The sequence below is a fragment of the Vidua macroura genome, chromosome 2 (assembly GCF_024509145.1).
Source record: "Vidua macroura isolate BioBank_ID:100142 chromosome 2, ASM2450914v1, whole genome shotgun sequence".
Classification (NCBI taxonomy): Eukaryota; Metazoa; Chordata; class Aves; order Passeriformes; family Viduidae; genus Vidua; species Vidua macroura.
In genome coordinates this window covers 16,663,193-16,681,188 of record NC_071572.1, presented here as the reverse complement: position 1 = coordinate 16,681,188, position 17,996 = coordinate 16,663,193, and the positions used below count along the sequence as shown (strand labels likewise).

Genomic DNA, 17,996 nt, shown 5'->3' with positions numbered 1-17,996 from the left:
CCAGGGATGGGGAAAGCTGTAATTTGCAATAAGTAAAGTTCCTGCTTTAGTGTAGTGAATTCTTGGATAAAGTTAATCCACAGTATAGACCTACACTCATTACTAAAGTTTTTTTTAAGGAAAGGGGTTTGTTTTTTTTTAAACCGATGCTCTGAAATTCTGGATCAGTGCGATCTGAGAGGTTAATCTGAGCTGGTTTCTGTACTGTGCATTGTCTTGGGCAACCAGAACTGCAGCAGTTTAGTCTGTATAGTGTGCTCAAATACCTGTCTAGTTGTGGTAAATTGATACGAACTTGCTGCTGACTCTGATTGTTCTAATCTGCAAATTACTCTGATTGTTCAGGAAGGAAAAAGGACTTTGAGTTTCAGGGGAAGAATAAGTATTGACTATTATCTATATAAAGATCCATCCATAACTTGCTCTGCAAATGAAAATTTGGCTTAGTGGTCAATGGGTCCATTGTCTGTGACACCAGAATAGATTGTGGTGGAAAGGCTTTCTTGCTGTTTTAACACATCATCCTAGAAACCTCTGCATGGCCAACAACCTGGGTAGCTGTGTAAAAAGAATCTTCTGGCAGATAAAGAATTTTTTTGGTACAACAGAATCCTTATAGACATTATTTTTGCTCACTATCATGCCATTTAATACAGAAATTATGAGCGTTTTGCCAGCGTGAACTAATAATAGAAGTATTGCTAGATACGTATTTTTAATACACGCATACACTTGTAAGATGGAAGACAAGTTTCTTAGTCATTTGAAAATGTTATTTTCCACTACAAATTCTATTTTTCTAAGGCTTCTGCAGTTTTATAAATAAAAAGCATTTTGCTCTTCAGCGTGGTTCCAGGACTGGCCAATACCACTTTGACAATAATGCTGGAATGTCACCAGACAGCAAATGCCTCTGCACATTTTGCACCTAAAACAATTGCATATAGGAGAGGTTCCAGGGATACATGAAACAACCAATAAAAGCTGGTAGGGAGTAAGCAGTCCAATAGGTTGCTGCTTCCTCTACTCTCATAAGGGGAATAATGTATATGTCTATGTCTAAAATGTAGAACTTCACCTTTTTTTATACCTGAATCAGGTGATGGGTTATAAAGCCTGATAACAGGTATAAAAGATGCTGGTAAGTACTTGAAGGATGTTTGACTACCACCATTCTGTGACTTGTTACAGATTAAAAAAGTTACACATAAAAAAATGTCTTTAAGGCTTGGCTAGACCTCTGCATATTTTGGTATTGATTTGGTGATATCATTACAAGAGAACATTTTATCCAACCCAGAGAATAGTCAGCTTTCCAAGAGGTGACATCAGTGTTCCAAAGTAACTCATTCTACCAGTGGCTAACAACCATGTGTTAAAGGAACTTTTATTTTTTTTTTTTCATTATAAGATTATTTTTTACATTTCTAACCCATAGGGAAACTGTATTTTTTGAGAGTTCTTGAGAAGGAGGGTGGTCTTTTGTTTGAAACAGAAGTGCTGGGTTTTGGTGGGGTTTTTTTGTGTAAAAGTCAAAGGTGATTCTCTGGAGTAACTGAAATATGTGACTTCTGTTGAGCTGACTACCAAGCAGCGCCCCCAGATCCCTTTCTGCAGGGCTGCTCTCCAGACACTTGTCTCTCAATTTATGTTCATCCCACATGCAGAATCCAGCATTTATGTTTGTTAAATTTCATGCTATTGATGTTTGCCCAGATGTTCCAATCTATCTAGATCCCTCTGCAAGTATTTTATTTGCTATGGCACTGACACAATGTATGTACTGGAACCGAGGTGCTGCAGTGGAATGCACCCATTCAGGTGTAATTAAGTGCTTGTGACATCATGCTATCTGAGAAATAGTACCAATGTTTTAAAATCACTTGTCTGTAAGCTGATACTTGATGTTTCTGAAGGTTTATGATACACATCTTGCTTCTTGCAAGATGCTTCTACATTTGTTATCCTTAATTAAAATGTAATAATACATGCAGATGGCCATGCTATGTGTATGTAGTTCTTTCCCTGCCACCTCTCTTCACTTCAGCACTGCTAATACAAAGAACGCGAGTCTTTGAGAATATTCTTCATTGCTGTTCTGACACTGAATGTTTTCAGAAAATATGGCTCAGAAAAATGAGCAAACAGGGCCACAGTGCTTTTCTCTTCCTTAAGAGAGGAAGATAATGCAAAACAGATAAGGGCAAACATCAAGAGCAAGCTTCTATGCCAAGACTTTTAAAGGAGGTGTTACCTGCCTTAAATTTTTCATGGATTTGCTGCCTCAGTTTATAAGACTTTATTGTGCATGTTGATTTTCTTAAAAACATATATAATTCTGTTTTAATACTGCGGTTGAGTTACTTTGTGATTTAATGTCTCCAAAATACTTACATGAAGTCAGGAAAGACATTGCTTCAGAAAACACATTGGAAAGGAGTATTTCAAGGACCATTAGCAATGTTTGATTTAGTAAACAAGGTTCATATATAAATATTAGTTTTACAGAAAGTTGTGATCATCATCATCATCATTAAAGAATATAAACTAGGAAAGGATAAATAGAATTTTAGGAGTTTTTTGTAGGCCAGAAGCTGGGTTATTTTGAAAGAAACTTTTTAAGTTTCTTTAACTTTTAAGTTTTAAGTTTATCTTCTAAAGAGAAGATAAAATAAATGTAGAAAGAGAACTGGATGTAAAGAAATCTGTTCTCAGGTCTTTGTTTTTTTTTCTGCGAAAGGTTACCTCTTCAATTTTGCCTCTGCTGCTACAAAAAAGATATCTGAGTCTGTTGCTGAAACAGCACAGACAATAAAGAAGTCTGTGGAAGAAGGAAAAATTGACAGTATCATTGATAAGGTAATTTATTTCTAGACACTTGATCTGAAAGATCTGTTTGCTTACAATTGTTACAACATGTGGCAAAATCTGGCATTTGATAACATTTCTTTAAACTGTCTTTAGATATTATGTCTTTCAAGAGATACTGTGCATCTCTTGTCATGATGAATGATGTGACTGCAATGTTTATTCATGGTAGAGTTTCCAAAAATGGTCACCCTGCTTTTCTCAGTGCTGCACCCATGTTTGTTCAGTTCCCTCAGGATGTTGATAGACTGGAAAAAGACTAGAAGAAAATATTTTAAATGCCAATGTAGGTGGAAGGGCTGAAAGAATTTGAGACAGGCAGTTAGGGAATGTCTGTCCCAGGATGTGTGGACTGGTTTCTTTTTGCCCCACAGTTTAATTAGTTAGAAAAAGGAATGAGGTAGCTTACATCTTATAGGCACCTCTGTGCAGAAGTCAGAATTAGCTTGGCATTGTACATACTGTATCCTCGGACCCTAGGGGTATACAGGTACAGTGAGCTAATGAAACACCTTGTTAGTGTCCTGCTCTTTTTCCCACCCTGACCCTGCCCATAGTTCTTACCCTCTCTGTTCCTGTCTGTCAGCTCCAGTTCCTTAACTTGTGCCAGCAAGTGTTCTTCCAGTGCAGTAAGCCACAAATCTGGCAGAAGGAAAGGGAAAAAAAAAAAAAAAAAAAAAGAAAAAGTCAGCAATAAGTGCCATGAAGTGTTCTGTGTTTGTTATTGGGAGATCTGGGAAGGGAAGGGAACTGGTCAAAACCATCCCAGCAGTAGTAGGACTGTGCATCCTTGTTTTGACACAGGCAAACCCTTTTTCCTGCTTCTGTCTCAGACATCCCTTCTGGGGAACTACAGCATTACCTGTTTATTTTTTTAATACAACAGAATCCTACTTCTTGATATAATTAGTGTTCATGTTGTCTTCCATCAAATTAATTTCTATTATGATCACATTTTACATTTTGTCTTTATAGACAGTTGTCTATATAATAATAACAGAGATCTATTTCCTTCTACGGTAATATCAGTGTCTAATGTAGTTTTGATATACATCAAAAGGGAAAAATCAAGTAACAAGGTTATTTGTTAATTTAATACACTAATAATAGTGCTTCTAAGAAACTGTAGCTAAGTACCTACAGCATATTTTATGCCAAAAATAGTTTTCTTTTTTCTGTTACTGTTGTAGAGTAATATGAATTCCCTGTTTAAATTAATCAGTATTATATACAGGAGGAACAAGATTATACCTGTATCATCATAAAGCTTTCTTCTTATACCATATAAATTGTTTTATTCCATAAGTAGAAAAAAATTAACATAATTTGAAACCAGAAGGAACCAGAATAATCTGTTTGTATAACTGACACTACTATAGTTCTCTCACTGGTAGTAATCTTAATTTCAAATACTCGGTTACTGAAGGAAAAAAAAAAGTAAGAAATTTATCAGGATTTAGCTTGAAGACTTCTGTGCATTTTGGTAACTTGTTAATCCATAGACCTCACCACATAAAGTTGTATTTTTGTTAGTGGTTTAAGTGTTCATTTCTAGCTTCATCTTTTTTACCTCTGCTTTCAACCACATTTGAAGAACATTTGCATTCTTAGTTCTAGATTATGGCATACCAAATTCTGAGACCATTCTCCATTTTTAAATTCTAAATTCAATATAGAATATTTCCATATATGATTTTTAAAATGAAAATTTGTCAACAACAGAAGTAGAGAAGTTACTTTGTTTCAGCTAAGCAAGTCTTCTGAAATGCAGCTTTACAATTTTGAAAGTCCAGTTTCTTGCCATGGATAGATTTCTTAGGCAACTCTTGAAACTTTTGTAAGGCCAAGAGTATCTCTAAGTGTTAGTGCTTTAAAAACGTGTTTAATTAAACCTAAACAGTCTGCAGTGCCTGTATTTTATACAGTGAGACAGTAAGTGGATATGCATAGTATGCCAATGTTCAAATTATCAGCTAAGATTCTCCTTTTTTTCCCGTGTCCCCTGAAATTGATAAAACTATAAATATACTTTTGAAAGCATACACAATAGTTTTAAATGCAAAATCAAATGTTTCAGTAAAAGGAAGTCTATGACTGACATGAGACACCTCTAACTAACAGGAAGGGCCACCGTGGATATAAGAATATGCACTGTATTTGAAAGCACCTTCTGACTGAACATAAAACAAGAAGAGTGAATTTTAATTTTTTTTTAAAGTGCGGTTCCCTAATTTTTATTTTAGACAATTATTGGAGATTTTCAGAAGGAACAGAAGAAATTTGTCCAAGAGCAGCAAACCAAAAAATCAGGTAATGTATGCTTTTCTTGATGATGTCTAACATCACATAAGTGAAACCTTGCTGAAAGCTGGATAATTGAGCTGTATCTAAAACTAATCTATCAAAACACTATTTAATGAAATACATTAAGTTATGACAGAATTTAATGCATGTGGTGGAATAGGAAGATTCTATTTTTAAGTGGGATTAGTGTTGCATTACGTAGTTGGTTTAGATTTGCTTTTTAACCAAATTCTGCTTTGTGAAATAAACACAAAGATCACCATGCTAGCAAAGTTTTCTCACATTGTGTTTCATCATTGACTTCTATCTTTTTAAGATAAAAGTTACCTGAATGCAAAAGTTACCCTGTGTTACCTGAATGCAATAATTTCTGACAGTTTGAGTATGTAGTGACTCTGTTAATCTTTAAAATGAGCTGGTTTTAAATGGGTTGTGATAAAATTTTTCATGGTGTTTTTAGTTAGTGTGTTAGTCTGGTTTTTACTTGCAAGATTGTTTATGAGATTGTGTTGTCTGTATTTCTGTCTTTTTGTCTGTTAGTAAACTTGGGATTCTCTTAATATATTTCTAAGAGTTTGTGAAAATAGGTAGCTAGATTGGCCAAAGGAGGAGTGACAGATGGCCTGACTGAAAGAAGCATGAGCATCTGATGTGGAACCATGTGGGTGAAAGATCTTGCTGATATCAGCTGCACAGGCAAATAAGTGTTATTAGTAAGGGCACAAGAATTATTTATATGCTACAGATGCATCATAGTGTCTCTGTAGGTTGAATTTGCATTGACAGTGAAGAGATTGATAAATATCTATACATCTACAATAGTTTATTTTCCTCTCTGTACAGCCCAAAGAACTATTTCGAAAGTATCTGGATAACTATATAAAGCTGCTGAACTGGAGTAGGCTTGCTCAGTGTATAAGAGGTTGTAATTCATTACAAATTTATAACATTTTTCTCCATTGTTAAAGAACTGGTGTCTTCTGGGTGTAAGTTACTTTGCAAACTTAATTTAGACAAAGTTTACACATTTTAAGTGGATCTGGAAATATTATTTGCAGGCACCTTAAACAGTTATACAGCACTACTTCAGTAGCTAAATGAAGAGGCACCAAATTCTAACTGGTGCATGCTGCAAAGACATCCCCACAGATTTATTTTTACAATTATAGAGATCAGCAACTATTTCGTTATTTTGGTTTTCTTTTTTACTTCTGATAAGCAAAGATCTATTTCTAGGGTTTCTCTTAATGCCATGGACTTAGTTTAGGAAAAAGACACAATGACTTGGCCTACTGGTGTAACTCTGCTTACTTTTGTGACAATGTTACCTTATGTAAGGTCTGTTATTTGGAGTGAGTTTTTTTCAAGTAATATACGTGTAGTTATCTTCCTCCTTTCTACTAGAAGCAGCAGTGCCTCCCTGGGTAGACAGCAATGAAGAAGAGACAATTCAACAACAAATACTGGCTTTATCAGCAGTAAGTATTTCATTTCCTATAAGATTCGAAATTTTCTCTTGGAAAAATTAAAACTACTGGGTTTTTTAAGTAAGTTTATTAAATTACGTGTTTTCAAGATATTTTTAATATGTCTGTCATGACACCAATCATGTGCAAGAGTAAATAGTTTTATCAGTTTCAACTTGAACCACAGCAGAGCTCAATATATTTTTTATTTTTATAAAGGCTTTACAGATTGCTTTGCTGCTCTTGTGTGTAAAATATGGTGTCCTTTTTCTGATATCATTTAATGGCTTCAAATATGTTCTTCAAAGGATAAACGGAATTTTCTGCGGGATCCTCCAGCAGGTGTGCAGTTTCATTTTGACTTTGATCAAATGTACCCTGTTGCACTGGTCATGTTACAAGAAGATGAGCTTCTCAATAGGATGAGATTTGACCTTGTTCCCAAACAGTAAGTAATTTCTGCTGGTAACTGTACCATCATGTTTTTAATGCGTCTGTAAATACTCATAGATTTTGTTTCTTTCACTTCCTTCAGTTCTTTATGTTCGTCCTATGTGTAAATACATTTTTATGCTAGTGTCTAACACATGCAATATTGCATGTGCATTGCAGTTTAGCAATTTGAGGTAAGGAAAAAAGTATATCTGCGAGACAGAACTAATAATGACCTGTTGACTTAAGTATGGGAGAGGTCCTCAGTATTACCATGTCTAGTGTGCTAAATTTAATTTTTTTTTTCTCCAAAGAAAGGTAAAGGCAACAATCAAAATGTTCAGATCTGTTGGTGTAACTGACATCCCAAAAAGGTGATGACAGATAGTCAGAGATGGCCCCTGAAGAAATGGTAATAGAATGTGTCACAAAAAAGCAGAAATGCAAGCAAGAAAAACTGCATTTGGGTAGGAAATGGGAAAAGCTCTATGTTACATAGCTCTATTCAGAGCTGTTATTCCTTGTCCAGTCCCAGACTCTGTTCCTAATGCTTATTTCACAATTCAGCTTTCTATTTAAGTGAGAGTTCCTAACATTAGTCTCCTTGTCTAAGGCTGAAAACGGAAAGAAAATCTTTCTTTGTGACATTTCTGTCTTAAATCTCATCCTTTTATAAACCTTCCCAGCTCCTCATTCTGTTTACCTTCTTTGTTGTCAGTTCTGAAGATCTGCCCATATTCTCTGATGCTGTCTTCAGCCTCTGGTCATGCTATCCTTGCCTTTTCTACCACATTGCTTAATATTTTTTTCACCTATTCTTAGTCTCTGTCACTGTTTGCCTGAATAGGTGTGAAAGTAACTTCATGCTTTCTCAACCTACACAAGTTCCTCCCCACAGATCCTGCCATTTCTGTCTTCTGTTGCCTGTTGGTTAAAGTTGGGTCTTGTCTTTCTTGCTGGAGGAATTTCAGAGGGAAATGTTACCTGAGGTAGGGAATAGTCTCCCACTTACCAGAGCTTGCCATTTCCCAGATGGCAGTTTCTCGTTACTATAGGTTCTGTGGATGTGCTGAAAGATGTGCAGATATTGAAATAGGACTGCTGCAATCTAGGAATGGCTTCTGCCACCACAGATGTTCCAGTTCCACCTGATGTCTAGGGAAGATGTAGACAATTATAGTTTGACAACAATAGAGTGTTTGGCTTAGAGGGGAAGAGAACAGGGTTGCTTGGCTTGTTGAGTTTGTTTACATAATTTTTCAGGAGAGATGGAACAGCATAATATTTTTCCATACCATGTATTGCTGCATGTTGTTAAGCTTTTTCTAGAGTTATAACATTACTATTGTAGGTTCAAGTCAATTGCAAATGTCTTGTGAGAGATCAGGAACTTCTAAAATGATGGACTTTTTAGAATGTGTTAATGTCACAAATTTCTTTTTTAAGATTTTACTTAAATATCAGCTATGTCTATTCCTCCTCTCTGCATATTTAACTTTATTTCACTGCTCGATGGTAAAAGGAACCATATTCCAGATGTAATAATCAAAGTCTGTTTGTTCTCTCTAGTGTAAAGGAGGAAGTGTTCTGGAGAAATTATTTCTACAGAGTGTCCCTAATTAAACAGTCTGCGCAACTCACGGCACTTGCAGCTCAACAGCAAGCAGCAGGAAAGGAGGAGGGCAAAGGCAGAGAAGAGGATAGTGAACTGAAAGGTATGGGAAACATTTGTTTTAGCACAGTTCATTAACTTAGTGTAATGCTGTTGTCTAAAATCAAAAGAAAAATTTTTCAAACAGTATTAAAATTGGTAACGTAAAGAGCAGTCTTTTAATGAAAGCCTTCAGTTGCACATATAATACCTATACGCATGTGCAGCACAAATATTCACAACTTTTATAAGTTTAATTAATTAGCATGTCTAATAAGTACATCCAATAGGAGAACAGTTGCCCTGTAACCCACCCTTGGATCTGCCCCATTGGAGCCCCTCCAAGGATTCTTAGCCCTGTATCTTGTTACATCTACAAAGTATCTTATTATTTCAGCCCAGGTGCTAGTGCAAAACAGGATGTTCTTGTTAGAAACTCTTTTTTTCTTGAAAATAAGACCAAACAATTTCAAGAATGTGGCATAATATGTGAGAAAGGCTAACTACTGTTCTAAAGTGTGAGAAAGTGCTAAAAACTATACAGCTGTATATTAAAAATGTACAAAGCTACAAATACATTAAAAAAGCTAAAAATCTTTAGGCATCAACAAACGCTCACTGTATACATCAGGTGCCATCACATTTTTATCTTGGATTGCTTATTAAATCAGGGCCTCTCTCACCATACTTGGTGTCTTTGTGTAGATTGGGGAAGAGGAGGCTCCTGGTGCTTTTAAGCTATTTTCCAGTTTCAGCCAACTTTGTCAGAAGAGTGGAAGTCTCAAGAGGAGAAGTGTTGTACTTGGCTTATGGCAGCTCATGACCATTAGTGTCTTAGTTGTGATTTTTGACTTGTCAGAAAGAAGTAGGAGTTACCTTTGGTTCACTTGATCAGACAGCAGGTACTAGCCAACCCAGCCAGCTGGCATATGGATTGTTCTTGGGTTTTGCTCATCCCTCATGCCAAACAGAAGTTAGTGAGTGATACAGGGGTAGAACTACTCTGGTGGTGGAGTGCAGGGTGTGCAAAGGCCCATAATATATTGTGGAAGGAGACAAAAAGGGGGCCAGGAGGCTACCTGGGATTCAGCCTTGAGATGAAAAAGCTGCTTCAACAAAGGTGTCTTCAGTTACATTGATCAGTTTCTACAGGTGATTCTTTCTGTCCCTCTTACAAACGACTGGACCTCTTTGCATGTTAACAGATTCTGCAAGCAGGAATATCTGTGGCTTAAAGAGTATAAAGTAGTTAGTTACTGGCAGAAACACAAAAGATAACCAGTAGCTCATTAAATCTTAGCCTAACCTAGGTACACCCACCACCCCAATAAGACATCTGAAGGATCTTGGCAGGCTGGGTAGGGATTGGACAGAAGGAAAAAGCCTTTTCTGCACCTTGGAATGGTTCTCATATCCCCAATATCAATGAATTGTCATCCATGAAGTCCAGTAATACTTATGTCTTGTTGACACTGCTGGCCTGACTGACAGTCAGGTGATTGCTGCCAAGTTAACTTCTTTTTCCTCTTTTTTGAATATAATATATTTCCATATAGGTATTTTTCCTCTTGAGTCACCTTTCTTATTCTTTTTACAGACTTTTTCACAGGTCTTTTGCACAGCTTAGTAGTCTTCTGCACTGAGCTAAGGTTTCTCAGCTGGGCCTTAGCTGCCCATACAAGGAGCAGAACTTAGGGGTGAAGGAGAGGTTACAGATGGAATTACAAAGCTGGGCTTCCATGTTGCCTATGTGCCTTTGTTGTCAGTTTGTCTCGTGCTTCTCATTAGGTTTTGTTTGGAGTGCCTGTGTCAGCCTAGGCAAAGTCCCCATATAGAGTGAAAAAAATAGTTTTCTCTGAGTAGATTGAGTAGTAGCCTGTCCTGTCAGCATTGTCATCCAAGCAGTGCTGACAGAACAGGCGACTCCAGAATATACTGTAGACCAAGAGGCACCAGTTCCCACTAGTTTTATTCAGGACAGTTGTTTACTGTCCCAAAACTATGGCTGTTTTAACTGGTGTCTCAGCTTTACAGGAGAGATGGCATCCAATCTACTGAACAACAAAAATGTTATGTTTGAGTCATCCAAACCCTTGGAAAGTACCATTCAGTCAAATTGAAAGTTGCCGGATTCTAGTAAAATTCCCATTGTGACTAAAGCAAAACATACCTTCATTTTAAAAAAACCCAAAAAACTCCATTGTCTTTTGGCCTGTTGCAGCTCTTCTACAGTTCAAACCACCAGTATGGAATATGCAGATAGATTTACTAATGGCTGCATGTTCTGAAATGGCAAAGATACATGTACCAGACTGTAGTAAATGCATGTTTTGTTTGACTCAGAAATTGCATAGATTTGGGAAGCTCTGAATCATATGTGTTATTTTTGGTTTAAGTAACCTTTTTGAAAGCTGGATTCCCTAATTGGAGGCTAAAACTGGAAGTAATTGCCTGTTGGTAGTTCTTCATAATGTTCAGGCTTTCTTCTTAAAGCTGAGTGTCTATAAAATAGAATTGTTAGCCCTCCGTTTCTGTGTCTCCTCCTTAGCTGCTATTTTCAGGAAGTTAAATAAGCATGGTTGATGTGAAAGGAAAAGAGACAAATGGAAGACATTCCACATTCTAGTGTAAAGGCTATGTAAGATCTATAACAAAATGCCAAGTTGTAGCCCTTCTCTATGTATTGGTAGCTCTGTAGTTAGGGAGTAAGTCACCTTGGGATGAGAGCACACTGCAGTGGAGGAGATGATGCCAGGCCAGTAGTCCAGAATGATGCTCATGGTACGTCAGTCACACCTGATGGGGGCATGGCCCAGTGCAGAGCAGCTGTGTCCCATCTGCAGAAGAGCAGCAGGTGGGGTCTGAGGCACCTCTCTTGAGCAGCAAACAGTTACTGCCATGTCCTACAGCTTCCTCAAGCAGGGAATGCTGGAGCCTCTTGGGCTGCAGTGTTGGATGCAGTGAGAGATCCTCTGGAAATAGGAAAGTGGAAGAAAGAGAGATGGGACAGAGCAGTGGGCATTGAGTAGATGAGCTATAAAAGCAGGGACAGCTACCAATTAGGGAATGATTTTAATTAAAACTGACCTTAATTTTAAAAATTAAACACAAAGAATCAGAAATTGCTGAGTTAGCAGGATGAATCCAGCTGGGCACCCTGTAGAAAGCAGAGCTGCAACCTCAGAGCTGCTTTGCACGTTTAAGCAAAGAGAACTGCTAAGCAAGCACTTGATCACTACCACAGCCTCCCCTGAATGTTAACTGTTCTTGCAGCCACCTGGCTCTTCATTGTAACTCTTCTCCCCTCAGAGTTGCACAAGGAAAAAAGCTTTCCCTTTACCTGCCAGGGAAAAGATCTAACCTTGCTTGTAAACAATCGTTGTGTTCCTTGCACCATGCTCTAAATACAGAATACCAAGTTTTCTTAGGAAATTGAGACCAGCTTCTAGGGTTTGTTTCTCAGAGACTTCCTTTGCCTGTGTGAAAGGTAAGGCTGCAGAACACTGTTCCCATGTGGCCTTAGGGGTGTGCATAGTACGTGTGCAGTCTCGTCTGCCCAAGAGCTAACTGGCACCCATGTGAGCAACAGAACCCAGCCAGGGGAGTTTGAAAACTTCTGTGATAGACAGTGACTGGATTTCATGACCAAGTCTATGCATTTGTAACTTTAAAGATCTTGGGATGTCATTTTGAGGGTCAGAGGGATCCTGTCTATTAAGTTTGGAGCCATAATGAGGAAATGGCTTGCTAAATTTGTCTTAATTAAGAATAGAAAATTGTTTTGCTTTGTTTTTGGAAATGGTTCACCTGTGGCTAAATTCAGCCTTTAACCACAAGGATTCCTTAAAATACAGTATTTCCTTGTATATTTAACAGCTATGCAAATTAAATTAGATTTTTATATATTGAAATGTTATCTACCCTTTTTTTCCCTTGACAGAAACAGTACGGCCAAAAACACCGCCTGTTACAATAAAGCCTCAAATAAAATCACAAGAGGTAAAAATGCTGTTATATTTTATCTGGGATTTAGTATGTGAAGCTGTTCCTTAGTAAGTAATTATGTATCTTTTTGAGTAAGTTCTGCTATGAAATCATAATAATATAGTATCGGACAGTCCTAACCTGCTGCTGTTCTGCTGTGATATTAATTTTCAGCATAAAATCTTGGAACTCATTTTTAGTAGCAGAAACAGTAGTTTATCTGAAGAATGTTTTCCTTAGTATCCTACACATTATGATGTGATTTTACTGTCAAGAGTGAAATTTCCAAAACATTTGGAGTAGAAGTTTAGCATTGCATTGAGACATGAGCAGTACCTTCATAAAAATGTATTTGTGTGCCATGTTCTGTCCAACTCTTCAAGCAGTGGTCAGGCTGACGTACAAGGAATCTAAAGGATGCATTGCAATAGCAACACTGTTTTATTTCACTTTTGCTTGGTACTGTAGCTGCCTTTACCTTAGACACATAACGACCTTTGTTCATTTTTGGATTGTAAAATTGGTGCCAGAGAACACTCTTGGCAGAAGCAGAGCTGTGCGTTCACTTGCCAGTAATATGCAGCGGGCAAAGATTTCCAAAGAACAGTCCTCTCTTAATCTTACTTTGATGAAGAAAGGTGTTACTGAGTCAAATTTTTAATATTTAGGTCCTGTTCTGAACTGCTCAGGAGTTTATTATTGTTTCTGAAGATTACAAACTCAGAATTAAAGTTGTTAAGAGAACACAAAGACAGCCTAGAATGTAAACCAGATCATTTTCAGTACAGCTATCTAACATTTTTGTTTGTACAAAAATACTTGTAAGGAAAAGTAGCCAGTAAAGAAAAACAGTTGTGAGAGTAGTGCACTTGGGTTTTGCCAGCTCTAGTTAAAGGCAGTCACGAGTGAAAGTATGTATGATGACTTTTTTTACCCTGTCTGGATAAATTTATACTGAAGTGTCTTGTTGCAGGATGAGGAAGAGATTTCCACAAGTCCAGGTGTATCTGAATTTGTGAGTGATGCTTTTGATACCTGTAATCTGAATCAGGAAGATCTAAGAAAAGAAATGGAACAACTAGTGCTAGACAAAAAGAAAGAGGCTTCAGTAGTAGAAGGTAAAGCTACTATTACCTCTGTTTCTTACAGGTTAATTTAAAAGAAAAAAAAAAGTTGTAATTCAATTTGGAAAAGTAGATCTGTGACCATTTTTCCCAAAGTGTATGAAACAACCTTCAGTGAGATATTGCAGAAATTAATGGTAATTTTCGCCACGGTCAAGCCACATCTTACACAGAATGTTAACTGTGAGTGATTTAAATCCAAAGAACCTAGGAGTTTTAGGTCGCTCTTTTATGAAAGTGAGCGAGGCGTATTTTTTTCTTTTTATCTCCCCCTTTGTCTTTCATAGGTTCTTCTGCATATGAATTGTTTTCTTTAACTGACATCCTTGTAGGTCAAGTATGGTATTTGAAAATCAGGCTCTGTTTTCTTCTTTTGGCACCAGCTAAAATGGCAACATTTGCACCAGACTATGTGCTCAAAGAGGCCTCTGCCTATAAAGGTTTATAGGCATTTGGAACAGTTAAAATTTACCAAATAGTTGTGAGAATGATGATAAGAAATTAAGTGGAGCTTATTAATTAAAATAATTCAGAAGAACTAATATCAGTGTAAAGAGCATAAAAACAGTCTGTGATGATGTGACTCTGGCCATACATAATTTACTTTGACAAAACTTGTATATGTAGATGCTTAACACAAAATTTGCAGAATTTTCTTAGAATGTGCTTTGGATTTCTTGCATTTAGTTCCTTGGTGAAAGTGTTTCAATAGGTCATTAATGTGTTACTTGTTCAGAGAAATCTCAGCTGGCCTGAACTGATTTGGACTCTGGAATTGCGAACGTTCCTATACAGGCTGAAGTACCAGCCAACATGTAACACATCAAACACACGTCTCCTCCCCCACACTCTTGCCTATGATAGGCAGAGCTAATTAAAACAGAGATTAACAACACAGGAATGCCTTCTGACTAATTTTTTGCCCTGAAGTATGAAATATGATTACCTTTAACCCTGATTAAATGAGCTTGCCTAGCTACAAATGTCAGTGAGGAGAGTACCTTCTTCTTTATTTTAAACTAGCCACAGTATTTGATCTTGATTTCTTTTTTCCATAACAGTATATCCACACTTTTACAAACTTTATTTTTTTATGGAGATTTAAAATTGCAAAGGGAGATTCAGTTGAAAGTAGAGTGAAAGATTGTAGAAAATGATCTTGCAAAGAGATACTCATAATGACTTAGCTATTTATATCTTTATTATTGTATACATACAGGAATATAGCCTTTTATATTAATTAATTCCTACTTGTGATCAATAGGAAGGTTAAATTTCTGAAGTGCCTCTTGTTTCTGAGGAGAATAGTCCATAAAGTTTAGGAGACATAAGAGAGATTCAGTACAAATTCATCTAGTTTTATATAAATAAGCAACATACAATATTATCTGTTAAATTCTTACATATCATTTATCTCTTTTAGAAGAAACTGCTGATTGGGAAAAGGAATTACAACAAGAGCTTCAAGAGTATGAGGTGGTGACAGAATCAGAAAAGCGTGATGAAAACTGGGATAAAGAAATAGAAGAAATGCTACAAGAAGAAAATTAAACATTTTCACAAAATCACTATAACCCAAAGCTCTTTTGGAGGACTGACATGGATTTCTGCTTTCATATTTTGCTTACAAAAATATCTTCAGAAGACATAAAAGAATCTAAAGTCGTTATAATTCCATATGGGAATACAACCAGTATTTCTGTTCTTTATATGAGCAGTTTCTGAACTTCTATATTCTTCAAAAGAAAAAAAAAAAGAGGAGGCAGATACTGCAGGTTATAATTAAAAGTGATAACATTAATACATGAAGCAGTGGTTCAGTTTGAAGCATTTTTAGGTGATCAAGAAGCTCTTCAAAGAGATTTCTAAATCTAAGAAACGCAGTTTTTTTTTCTACAGCCTTCTGTTTGGGATGTAAAAATGGATGTTGTAAGTAACTTAGTCCTTGACAGCAATTCTCTCTTGATACTTGCACTCTGATCCCTGTATAATCTGTAAATGTGTACTATTTTTAAGGTACTTATAGTTGGTAGATTTCACATGTATTTAACTTCCTTAATGTATGTAGCCAAAGAATTTATAGAAAACCCTATCAAATAGCCTTCAAGGATTTGGTAAAACATACTAATGCAGACTCCAAAAGAAGCTGATTATTTATCAGTCAGGCAGCAAACTTTTAAGCATTTAAATTAGTAGAGTTAGTAACTGCTTGAATTAAATTTGGGTTTGTTAATCACATTTAGATACTGCCCTTCCCCACAGAGAGAAATGGTTTAATGCATTCTTTCTGTAGAAAGGTGTTATGTTTCCATTTAATTTTACTGTCTGAGCTGAGAGCAAATTAAATGCTTCTCCTTAATTTTAAGTGCTGATACATTTATGTGAAAACTTTCACTGGTTTGGACATCTTTATTAAATATTGTAAATATGTATAAAATTGGCTCATTTGTTTGGAGGGAGGGCAATGAGGAGTAAATATGCTTCAGACACAGATTTTTTAAATACAATGCTTAAGACATAGAATTTAAATTTAAATTTAAAAATAGGGGTTTTTTTCCTCTAAAAGGTTTTTGATTCTTCATAGGCATCTGGATGTTTCATGTAGTTATACCATTAAGTCAGTACCTTTATATATAGATAAATGAAAATTTTATGTTCGGTTTGTCATCTATTTCGTAAAGTTCTATGACAAAGCATTCATGAAATTCCAAATACAAAGGAAAATGGGTAAAATTAAGTAGGTCGGGGCCATTAAGCACAATTGAATTATAGGCATGTTACATACAGTAAGCTGTGTCTTAATGACATAATTCTGCAGAAAACTTTTGTAAAGAGACTGAAGAGATTATAGCTGTAATTACTCAGTCAATATTCATCCCGTGGGAAATGAAAAGAGCTAAGTAGTTTCCACTGCTGTTACTGTATGAAAGGAATATTTTAAATTGTCTCCATTAGCAACTTGGACAGAAAGTTCTCCTCTATTTCTTGCTATGGAAAAGGAATTGTTTTAAACCTGCATACATTTGGCTTCTCAAATTAGTTCATTGCCGTACTTTCTCAACTTTAAACATTTTAAGCACATTTTAAGCACATGTATTTTTCTAGGGTTTTTCACTTAGTTTACAGATGCAAGGTAAGTCATGGTAAATAAGATGTACTTAAGGAGCTTTTATATCTGGGATTAATTAAAGATGACAAAAGTTAAATCTGTTACGCTTATAAAAATAAGTATTCACAGCTCAGTGGTTACTCCTGACAAATACAACTGCTGTAGATTTAAGCTGGAGATATTAGGATCTGTCTACTGTACAGTTCGACGTGACGCCTTCTAAAAAGATGGATAATTCTATTCTGATAGTCGTAAATATTCCCTGGATGACAGAGAGCTCCAAAATCACTGCTCCAAAATCTGCTTTCTTAAAAACAAGCCTGATCATTCCTAATGTTTTCAGGTGTATGATGGCCTTACTTGCATGGGGCTTGTACATCAAGCTTCATCTTTCTTTTCATGTAAGTATAACCTATATAGTGGTCATAGATATAAAATTCCTTTTCTCATAAAAGATGGTCCCTTCATATAAAATTTTCATTTTTTCCCTTTTTGTGAAAAGCAAGTATATATATAAAATAAAAGAAACCAACCCACTGCTTAAATTTGCATTTAAAAAGACAATAAGGTAGCAGGGCTGAATCTGACTTGAGCTCTGATATTTAAAGTCTCTTACCAAAAGTCATATTAATATTTTCAAATCTGGGTATCTGGTTTTAAGCTGGAAAACTGAAGTAAATTCTCCATAATCCTGCATTTTTCAGGCCTTGCCTATGCCTTTCATTTAGGTAAGTGCTATAAGTGCCTAGCAGTTCTTACTGTGCATGGGAAGAGGGAAAGCTTCTGCATTCCACTTGCCACATGAGAGGAGCACAAGTAGGCCTTTTCATGTTCATGGTGAATTTTGCATGGTTTTGTACCCAAATGTGTCATAATAGTATATTACATAAACTGGAGAGCTGGTCTTTTCTTAACAACATCGTTCCAAGCACTGGAATGGTACAGATGCTAAAATACAGCAAAAGAGTGCTACAAAATCAAAAACCAAAAATGAATGTAAATAACAGCATCCTGTGGATACAGTGTGACAGAAAGTACAGTTGTTCAAAACATTGAGA

At 36.2% G+C, this 17,996-nt stretch overlaps 1 protein-coding gene across 1 annotated transcript; it reads left to right on the top strand.

Moving 5' to 3' along the window:
- The first annotated feature begins 965 nt into the window (after positions 1-965).
- Positions 966-15,380, top strand: SYAP1 (synapse associated protein 1). Its single transcript, XM_054002777.1, has 7 exons — positions 966-987; positions 2,741-2,859; positions 6,947-7,086; positions 8,640-8,785; positions 12,662-12,720; positions 13,679-13,823; positions 15,253-15,380. Exons 1-7 carry the CDS (start codon positions 966-968, stop codon positions 15,378-15,380), a joined length of 759 nt encoding a protein of 252 aa, XP_053858752.1.
- Positions 15,381-17,996: the final 2,616 nt, after the last annotated feature.